Below are 10,902 nucleotides of genomic sequence, written 5' to 3'. Positions count from 1 at the left end.
TACATTCATGAGAGTAATGTCCCAATCGACCACACGTGTAACACTTCACTTGTGCCTTCGGTGTCTTTCCATGACGCTTGAACTGACCCTTTCTTCCTCTCCTCTGGTTGACTCGCAACTTATCATATCTTGACTGACTGGTCTGCGGCTTGGGGTTCGACACAGCCGTAGGTATTGATCCACGCTCTGCTGTCACCATTTCCTCTACGTTGACTACTTTCTCCACCAATTCGAACAACTTTCGAAGTCGATAGCTTGTAGACGACTCCTGATTTCTGGCGTAAGACCACGTAAGAACTTACGAACTAACAGTGCTTCATCTCCGTTCCCATAGTAGATGTATCGACTGAGCTTGAGAAATTCCGCTTCATACTCCCATACGGTTCTTCCCTCTAGCTCTAATCGAAGAAAATCTTGCTCCATTCTGTCTCTTGCTTTTGGAGGAAAGTACTTCTTCTGAAATTCCTTCTTGAATGCATCCCAATCCATGTCTTCTGCTCCTAGTCTTCGAGTAAGGCTCTCCCACCATGACATTGCTTCGCCCTCCAAGTAGTACACGGCCACATCTTTCTTGAATTCGTCTGGACATCCTGTTGTCTTGAAGTTCTTCTCTACACGTCGTAGCAATGCATCTGCTTTGAAAGTGTCCGCTTCTCCTTCAAACCTAATGGTACCCATATTCTTCATTGTAAGGACATACTTCAGGAAGTCTGGTCGCGGTGCTACTGCTTGGTTTGCCTCTGAACTTGGGGTGACTTTGTTGGTTAAGACTTTAGACAAGAGATCATGCACCATAGATAAGGTAGGGTCTGCTGGCCTATTCCCATCTGTAGGTGCTGGTGCAGCCATTTATGGGTTGTTTCTTCTTGATGTAGATCCTTCAGAGTTCGCATGAGATGAATGAGGTCGCTGCAGTCCAACAAATGGTTCGGATATACATTCTCCTCACTGTGTGCACGGTCCACGCCTTCCATAGGCCTTGGTCCACTGTCGCATGTCCGATTTGTCGAATCTGGAACATCCCAAAAGTTGTGGTAGTTTGCGTACCTCGACCCATCATGATCCGACGTTCCGAACGACTCGCCTGCTCCTGAACCCTGGTTAGACATCTGCATTGATATAAGGGTTAATCCTAAATCTCCCCTAAAGTTCTAATCCTCGTTTCTAATCCTAATACCCCTAAGTGGCACATACCGGTTTCCTAATGTGGCATAAGCGACTCATTTTGACTCGATAAAACATAAAAACGTTGCGGTTTATGAGCATGGTCAGAAACCATGCTCTGATACCACCGTTTGTAGCACCCCCGGACCGACCTAGGCCAGACTAGCCCAAGAAGACCCGGGTGCGCCACAATAATAGCTCACCGGATCAGGTCGACCAAGAATCGAGAACAAGTCAGGACTGTCGACCATCCCGTTCTGGTTCGCTATGTCCTCGAGACCATGGCCTAAGGCTTTTCAACCCGTACCATGATTGTCGAGTTGTGTCGACTCGGACAAGGTCTTATATTATTCAACACACAACAACGAATATAAATAAACTTTTATTTATTAAAGGTGGAAAGCGTCATTACAAAAATACAATACAAAATATCAGAGTTTGAGCACTCGGCCTAGAGCCAAAAAAAAAAAAAGTAATTATACATTCAAAAGCTTGTCCTTGCTTATGCTTATGCCACTCCAAATCAACACCGGTCGCCTAACGTTCCGCTGCCCTCTAAGCTTCCCACCTAAGGTTACCTGCATAGAAGAAGAGGAGATGAGTAATCGAAATTACTCAGTGAGTTCCCAAAATAAACAACGATTGATAGACCATGGATTTGACCCATTTTCGTCTATGGTTTATAGGTGTTTTTACTATATATTATTATATTATAGAGTCTATTTATTATATTTATTAGATTAGGAGTGATTTGGAGATAAGTGATGATTTTGAAGCATTTTGGAGATATTTGGAGCAAGCACCCGAGATGGCCATCGAGCTCGACCATCGGTCGATATTGGAAGAGGAATATCGATCGATGTTCACACTTGAACAACGATCGACAGCGAAGCGCGAAGAAAGCCTGTTTGGTCACAGCCAACTTGAAGCCCAAGCCTTCACCAATTTACAAGATTACCCCTGACGAGTTTTAACCTAACTATATAAACTTTTCCACCATGTTAGAGGCAAAGTGTGCTTTTCTGTATTTTTAGTTTTATTACTTTCAGAAAAAGGTTTTAGGATTGTGATAGATTGGAGAGAAGATCCAAAGTTATAATTTGTGATTGGAACTCCATTAATATCTATTTTACTATTCTATGAAGTTTTCTAACCTAATTGCTTTCATGAATTGTTTGGCCATGTCTGAGTAGTTCTACTGTTAGATTTAGGGTTTAAATAGGTTATGAGAGATTAGCCCTAACTATAGATTGCTGAGTTGTGGTAATTGTCATTAGGATTGTTCATTAATGTCTGTTTCTAGATTAGCTACCTAGAACTTGCCCTAACTATAGATTGCTGAGTTGTGGTAATTTGAGTGATATCAAATTTGGCGACATTGCCAGGGAGCTTTGATCACCTATTGATTTAATTTTTGTTAAGTTTCTCACATAAAATTTTTTCTTGGATTTTCAGGTACATGCCTGTTGGGGAAAAATACCCCGGTATCATTTCCTCCAGCCTCGAGGCAGAACCCAGAACCTCGGGTCCCCGATAAGGGAACGCTCCGGGTCCCCGATAAGGGAACTCTCCGGGTCCCCGCTAGAAGGAACCCCGAGCTCGGTCCCTGGAACCGAGCTCCCTTCCAAGAAATAGAAAACTTCCGACAAGGAAAGCCTTCCATATTTCCGAATATGGAAGAGTTTAACCTAATGAAACTGACTCCTAGACGATTATATAAGAGCTACTAAAACCCTAAAGCAAGAGATTGACTCTTGGAGACTTGAAGGCTAGAATTAGACGGCTAGAATAGGGTTTCTTGCTCAATACGTTGTAATCTCTTCTAGTTCGATCTAATAAACGCTTATTCAAGTCATAATCTCTTTTACTACTCCAAAATCTATACTAAATATCAGCTCATCCATCATTCCGTAGTACTCAAAAAGAGCCTACACAAAAATCCCCTAACAGTTTGGCGCTAGAAGGAGGAGAGTAATCTAACTACGTGACGATGACGGTGGGTGAGCACGACGGTGAACTACCTGAAGCTACTCAAACAACAGCTGAGCTTCAAAAGCAAATAGACGGCCTGCGAGGCAAAATAACCGACATACACCAAACTCAAGGAACTACCGAAGAAAATTCCAACCTCTCTTCAGAAGTCCCGAGCCTGAAGGAAAGAATTGACGAACACTCCAAACACTTGGAACTAAGAGCCGAGAAGCTCAGCCAGCTACAGTCAGAGAACACTGCCCTCCGGAACCAGAATCAAACCCTCAACGTGGCAGGTAACAAGAAGCGTTGCTTCAACACCCGGGTTCAACCTATGGGAAATCTGAACACGCCCAACACCGGAGAAGGTACCACCGACACACCTCCTGCATCTGGGATAGCTGGGGCAACACGGGAAGGGACCGAGAATCCTCAAATCCATGATCTGGAGGAGAGTTATTTCGAGCCAGAACCTGGGAAGGAAGAACCCGAGAAAGCAGCAACCGAATCCCCCATAACCGCCTACCTAGAGCAGATGTTCTCTAGGAGATTCGATGCCATGCAATCAATGGTATAACGCCTACCAGGACTAGCTCCCCCAATCCGAAGGAGCAACCCTGATTCCTACGCGGATACCCCTTTTGCAGAAGAGATTGCCTCGGTTGAGATGCCTAGAAAGTTCTCCTTCCCTAGCATCAAGACGTATGACGGTACTGGCGACCCCGACGATCACATCCCACAGTTCAAGCAAAGGATGTTGGCGGTTGCACTCCCTAAGGAGTCCCGAGAAGCCAAGATGTGCAAAGGGTTCGGTTCCACTCTGATCGGACCTGCCTTGCAATGGTACATCAATCTCCCTACCAGGTCCATATCTTCCTTCGCAGGCCTGAGCGACAAATTTGTGGAGCAATTCGCAAGCAGTAGGAGCCTGAAGAAGACTTCAGATGGTCTCTACGAGATCCTCCAGCATCGAGTGGAACCCCTGTGAGACTACATAGCCCGCTTCAACCAGGAGAAAGTAGCGGTCCCCAAATGCAGCATCCCTACTGTGATCTCTACCTTCAAGAGAGGTCTACTTCCAGATGGGGGGCTATACAAAGAGCTGACCATGTATCCTTGCAAGACCATGGAAGATGTGTTGTCCCGAGCCTGGGCGCAGGTGAAGTGGGAGGAAGATGTTGCTAGCCGCGCCAAAGCTCAGCCAACGCAGGACCAAAGGTCAGCCCAATCAGATCGAGGAGACCGAGATGAAAGATCCTCCCAAAGGGGATCCAAGGACTCTGGTAGTAGAAACAGGGGCAGGTTCCAGTACCGGCCACAAGAGAAGGAAGAAGGGATGTCGGTATCTACCTGGCCCGATATCTCCCATCTCTCAATATCAACACCTGAGCTAGTCAACGCACTGAGACAGATGGGCCAACAGGTTAAGTGGCTTCAAAGATGAAAGCACCTGACTCGTTCCGGAACCCGGGACTTTAGTGCGACTTCCATCGCGATCATGGCCACAAAACCGAAGACTGCATCGCCCTGAGGATCGAGGTCAACGAACTACTCCAAAAGGGGCATCTCCGAGAATTCCTCTCAGAGAAAGCCAAGGCCCACCTCAGCAAAGAGACAGCAGGGAAATCCAAAGGAGCTGCACCAGCCTCACCACCTCGCCAAGATCGGGTGATCCATGTCATATCCGGAGTCTCAGAAGTAAGCCACGCAGCCGCAAAGAAAAGCACCCGTAACGCTAAGCATGGTCTGGTAACGACCCAACCGAAGCGCCTACTTCTAAGCACCGACGAGATAAGCTTCACAGCTAAGGAGCAAGAGAAGATCCTGGCTCCCCACCATGATGCTCTAGTTATCTCTCTCACCGTAGCAAACTGCTTGGTGAAAAGAATACAAGTAGACAACGGCAGCTCCAGCAACATCATCTTCCAGACGGCGTACCAAGATCTAGGGCTGGAGGAGAGCACCCTCATGCACAAGGTAACCCACTCATCGGGTTCAGCGGCAAGGTCAAGCAAACCGCCGGAGAGGTTATCCTCCCAGTATACGCTGAAGGGGTCAACATGTCAACCAAATTCCTGGTCGTAGATTGCCAATCGGCATATAACATGATCTTGGGACGACCCTGGATTCATGACATGGGAGCAGTCCTTTCAACCCTTCATCAGATGGTGAAGTTCCCTACACCCTGGGGCATCAGAATAATTAGGGAAGACCAGGAGAACTCTCGATCCTGCTACCAGACCACCCTGAAGAGGAAGACCAAGGTCTTATAGCAATTACAGAGAAGACCTCGGACCCTGCGAACCAAGGGATCAGAGGTCAATGATACATGTAATTGGGGGTCGTTCCAGAGAAGGCGGACCCTGAATCATTCCAAGAACCCAAGGGATCCCCAGAGTACCTATGTCGACCGATCCGCATGGTCTCCTCCGAAGCCCTTCAAAGTTGCATCTGCTCGCAAGACCTGGTCCTCGCAGGACCCTCGTCCTTCGCCTCACATAGACAAAATCACCGAGAACTGTATCAGATATCAGCCAGTGGTCTCGCAGATAAACAAGTGGGGCACGAGTACTCCAAGGAGACCTCCTCAGAGGGTACATCGGGCGGATCTGGAGCAAAGGGCACCTCGCAAATGCAGGATGGAGACACTTAGCCAGACAGGAAACCTCCGAACCTGGTCGCTCCAGTGGATGAATGTGACTACACGTTTCATGGAAGTGCTGCAAACCTTCATCAACATGAGACAATGGTCCCCGAACACTAAGGGCCGGGGCACGAAACGAGTCTCGACCGCGGTCCCTAGACGCATGAAAGAGGCAGAACCCTACCGAAGAAGGAGGAACCCTCCAGCAAGGACGCTCGTCCCAAAAGCAAGTCAAACCCTGCAGATCACCTAGCAACATGAGGTAAAACATGGCCTAACCACCAGGGTACCTCGCAAGCTGATAACTTGTACGGTCTCCGGACCATGATTTCTATTAATTATTTTATCTATTATTTAAGCATTATGTTTTCCTACTCCTATGTATGTTGAAACGTCTCCGGACAAAGCTTATATAATAAAATAGTTCCGGCTATAAAAGAGTAGTAGGAACGCCATAATACTTAAAGGGGCAAACGAGCTGGATCAGGTATAAGAGACCTTCGATCCTGGCCAACACTTAAAGACAAGTGGTACGACCACGCAAAAACAAAACGGGTATGAGACATAAGGTAGGAATGGGTCTGCGCAAGCCCGAGTATGCCGTCAATACTACCTAAAACCCCTGTATAGCCTCATGCATATCGGGGTCCCAAACAAAAATACCAAAAATGTGAAAGTACCTGTATTAAAACGCTATGTGCTAAAATAATACAGGGGACACGATGTATAATTTCCCTTGAGCAAGTGCAAAAGTCCGGGAGCCCCTTATAATATCCTGCTTCTCCAGTGGAAAGCAGCAAAGCCTGGTACTTGGGTTTTCACCCACACTAGCACCCTCTAGGCCTGATAGTGGCTTTCTGCAGAAAGCAGCATGCAGCACGGGAACTCGATAGTGACCAGCTTCTGAGCGGTAGAATGCGATACCCCAACAGGTATCGAGAGTGGCCTCACCAAGGATGGCAGAATACAGACCCCTTAAGACCTTAATTCCGGGTTCTGAGAAAGAACTCCGGGCTCAGACAGGCCTCAGGGCCAAGAACCCTTCGGTTCCTAAAAACGACTTCAGGGTCCAAAGACCACGCGTCCTACCAGAGACCTCAGGGCCCAGAACCCACGGGTTCCCTAAAACGACCTCCGAGTCCTAAGCTTATCAAAAGTCTCCAAGTGACTCCAGGGTCCCAGAGGTGATCCAATTATGCGAGACCCACAGAGTCACCTAATCATTCCAGGGCCTAGATGTTCCAAGGAACCTTAGTACCCAGGATCCATGGATCCTCCGACGATCATAACATCTAGAGCCTATGCGGCCCATGTCCTGTAAAAGACCCTCAAGCAATCAACGCTTAGCTCACTTGAACAGTATTCACCAGCTCTCCAATCCTAACTCATGAGTCAAGCTTCAAGACCCCAAGGTCACTCAACAACCTGCAAACTTTCGAAAGATTGTTGAAAATCACAGAAGCAACACGAGTATCATCTACAAAGCTAAAGATCCCGAAGACGAAGGACAAGCAAGCAATCAAAAGATGCAAATCTGAATAGCATAAAGCCACAACATGGCCATGGTTCAGTTCAACAAAACAAAAGAGGCACAAAGGCCTGGTTCAAAGTTTTCAACCCTTATCAAGGGAAACTACAAAATGAAAGAAACCCCTTCACGGGGGTAAGAGTTCTGGGACAAGAAGGTCAGTTGGTAGGAGGATCGTCAGCAGGCTCCAGCGCACCATCCCTCTCAGGAACCTGCGGCTCATCATCAAAGCAAGGAGCAGGGAGACCAAGAAGCTCAGCCTCAATAGTCTTCACGGTCTTGTATTGCTCCGGCTGCTGCAGGCTCCCAGCTGTCAGTCTGATGGTGAAGCCATTCTCGCATCAGCTCCCAACGGGCCACAACCTTGGCACCATTTACGGCCATTGCCTTCTCAGCATCGAAGACCTCTACGGCGTATTTCAACTCGCATATGTCCTCCTCCTTGCCCTTTAACTGCTTCTGTAGAGAAGCGTTCTCCATTGCCACACGCTCCATTGCCTCTTCCTGATTCTGTACTTTGAGCTTTAAGGCCTTAATTTCCTTCTCTTTGGCCAAGACAGCATCTTTCCCTTCACGCAGCTGAGCGGTCAATGCATCCTCTCCCCAAGATGGAATAGTTGAGACGCCGCCTGCATCAACATAATCCAACCTATAAAGAGAGACGTTGCGAAAGCAAGACAAAGAACATGACATGCTACCTTGAGTAGGTCACCCTGAAGAGAGAAGATGGCCGCAAAGGAATCCCCATCCAATGACAGACGAGCAGGAACCAAAGGAAACGCCTTCGCAATCAAATTAGACAATACTGCAGACCAGTCAAAAGGAGCAAGAGAAGGGGTTTTGGGAACAGAGCCGAAAGCCTTGGACTTTTTCTTGGAGGAAGAAGGAGCTACATCAACAGTCGCCTGACGGCTGCTACTACCAGCAAATTGGACCTCTTCATCTTCAACAGGAGCAGTCCGCTTGATTGCAGCCTTCCTTGCAGACATCGCCTCAAGAGCTTTCTTATATTCCGCCAAGGCCTCATCACCTTTAGAACCCGACATCACGCCTGAAAGACAGAACCAACCTTGTTTAAATTCGTAGAAGGAAAACAAGAAGAACTAAGATAGAAAACTTACCTTTGATGCTACACCTATCTAGCGCTTCGTCGCTTACAAGGAAAATACTTCACGGTGTTCGAGGTGAAGCTCCAACAGCTGCTCGATCGTATCCCTTCCTGAAGAATAATTCGAGCGAGATATGTCTGCGTAAGAAAACAAAATTCATCAGAATCAGGCAGTTAAAGGGAGTCCTGGCAATATCTATGACCCACCAGCTACACACCAAGTGGGAGAGAATCCTGGAAAAGGCATAAAAGCAAACTTCGCAGTCCAACACCCCTCGAAGACGGGGCATTGTTTTCTCTCAGCCTTCGAAAGCTCCCGCACAGGAAACGCTTTTCCACGAGGATGCAAATGATACCTAAACTCCCCACCGTTCAAAGGAGAGATAGAATAACAATATAGAACCTCAGTGACTCCAACGGTAAAACCCTCAAGATCACCGAGATTCTGCATAGCTATCAAGATCCTCTAGGAGGGAGGATTCAGCTGTACATGGGAGATCTTCACTGCCTTCGAAATCTCAGCCACCAAAGAAGGAATCTGGTCTCTGAAACCCGATTCGAAGAAACCTTCGTATACAGGGATCTCACCCAGCTCAAAATCTGAAACCCTATCAAAAGGACCAGGGATCCGAATGGTAACGTCGTTGGGAAGACGAAACTTCTTTCTCCAGTTTGCGACCTCCTCTACTCCTATTACCGATAGAGGACCCACCGGCGAAAGTCTGTCTCCTCCCGGAGGAGGCGGAGCCTCTCCAACAGCAGGATTCCTGAGTTCTTCTATTTCGGCGGTCAGGTCCAGAGAAGATTATGAGGAATCCATGGACTCCCAGGCCTCGTTTCCAACCCTACGTCTTGAGTGAACCCTAGTACCTATCGAAGAGGAGCCGAGGGCGAGACCTAGTCCATTTGTCATCCTAAAAGGTTCAGAATAAAGGATGGGGAGAAAGAGGTTACATGAGAGAATGAAGACCTAGGCCTGAGTAATGGAGATCGCGCGAGATTTTGGTGAGAAAGAAAAGGAAACCCAAAAGTCCAGCCAGCAAAAATGGGGAAACAAAATCAATAACCCTAAGATTGACTTACACGCGTCAAGAAGGTGAGACTGCGCGGAAAAACGAGTCTTGAAGCACGATAAGGGAACCTGTCCCCTCAGTCCTGGGGACCCGAAGAACTAACGAGATCTTGAGGAACCCATTACCAGTATCATCTCTCCGACTCTTTCCAGCCTGTACAGATCTTAACATCAGAGTTCCGGCCCCACCATCTCTAGATGATAGAAGGACCTACTACTAGACTCCGGTCAAACAAGAAGGAATCGATCCTCACCTGGGTTCAGAATGAGTTCCGGCTTGAGTGGAACCCAGGATATCAAGATCAATGGAACGGGTCCTGCCTAAGGGGAGCCTGCTGAGAATGAGCAACCCCGGTTGACTTAAGTGCACAGGTTATTCCTCGACTTCGATGACGAAATCGAGAAATAAGGGGCAAACTGTTGGGAAAAAATACCCCGGTATCATTTTCTCCAGCCTCCAGGCAAGACCCAGACCCTCGGGTCCCCGATAAGGGAACGCTCCGGGACCCCGCTAGAAGGAACTCCGAGCTCGGTCCCCGGAACCGAGCTCCCTTCCAAGAAATGGAAAACTTCTGACTAGGAAAGCCTTCCATATTTCCGGATATGGAAGAGTTTAACCTAATGAAACCGACTCCTAGACGACTATATAAGAGGTACTATAACCCTAAAGCAAGGGATCGACTCTTGGAGACTTGAAGGCTAGAATTAGACGCCTAGACTAGGGTTTCTTGCTCAATACGTTGTAATCTCATCTAGTTCGATCTAATAAACGCTTATTCAAGTCATAATCTTTTTTACTACTCCAAAATGTATACTAAATATCAGCTCATCCATCGTTCCGTAGTACTCAAAAAGAGCCTACCCAAAAATCCCCTAACAATGCCCAGCAGTACTAGAAGCAACAAGGAAACTCAACTACTGTTCTCACCAGATCCTGCAAGCTTGGAGAGTTGAATCAGCAAAGAAGGATGCTCCTCATCGATCGATAACACCATATGTTTATCGATCGATTTCTGTCAACCACCGTCGACCCAGTCACTAGTCCCGTCGACCGATACTCGCTAACCACTATCGACCGAAGACACTCATCTTCCGTCGACCGACATCGTCCATCCGACATCGATCGATACTTCAATCCTAACATCGATCGATACTGAGCCGCGAGACATGGTTGCTAATTTGATACTTGTACGAGATGACAGAGGAAACCTGCATGACCAGGAGGGTCATCTGCGTAATGCAGCAGGTGAGAGGATAGATGCTCAAGGGGGCTGCAATCCCTGAGTCCGATACTGATGCTACAGGAGCCACTCTACCTGTAGATGAGGCTGCTCGAGCCTGAACGTTGGCTGACTACAACCGTCCAGATCAGTTCTACACCAACCGATCAGCCATTCGTCCTCCCACTATTCAGA

The 10,902-nt window shown here is 47.6% G+C and overlaps 1 protein-coding gene across 1 annotated transcript; it reads left to right on the top strand.

Annotated features, from left to right (window-relative positions):
* Window positions 1–4,261: 4,261 nt before the first annotated feature.
* On the top strand, window positions 4,262–5,220 carry LOC125583147. Its single transcript, XM_048749733.1, has 2 exons — window positions 4,262–4,558; window positions 4,615–5,220. Exons 1-2 carry the CDS (start codon window positions 4,262–4,264, stop codon window positions 5,218–5,220), a joined length of 903 nt encoding a protein of 300 aa, XP_048605690.1.
* The last annotated feature ends 5,682 nt before the right edge of the window (window positions 5,221–10,902 follow it).

Source organism: Brassica napus, chromosome C3 (assembly GCF_020379485.1).
Source record: "Brassica napus cultivar Da-Ae chromosome C3, Da-Ae, whole genome shotgun sequence".
NCBI classification, from domain to species: Eukaryota; Viridiplantae; Streptophyta; class Magnoliopsida; order Brassicales; family Brassicaceae; genus Brassica; species Brassica napus.
The sequence above is the reverse complement of the archived record's forward strand: the minus strand, read 5'-3'. Positions and strand labels throughout refer to the sequence as shown.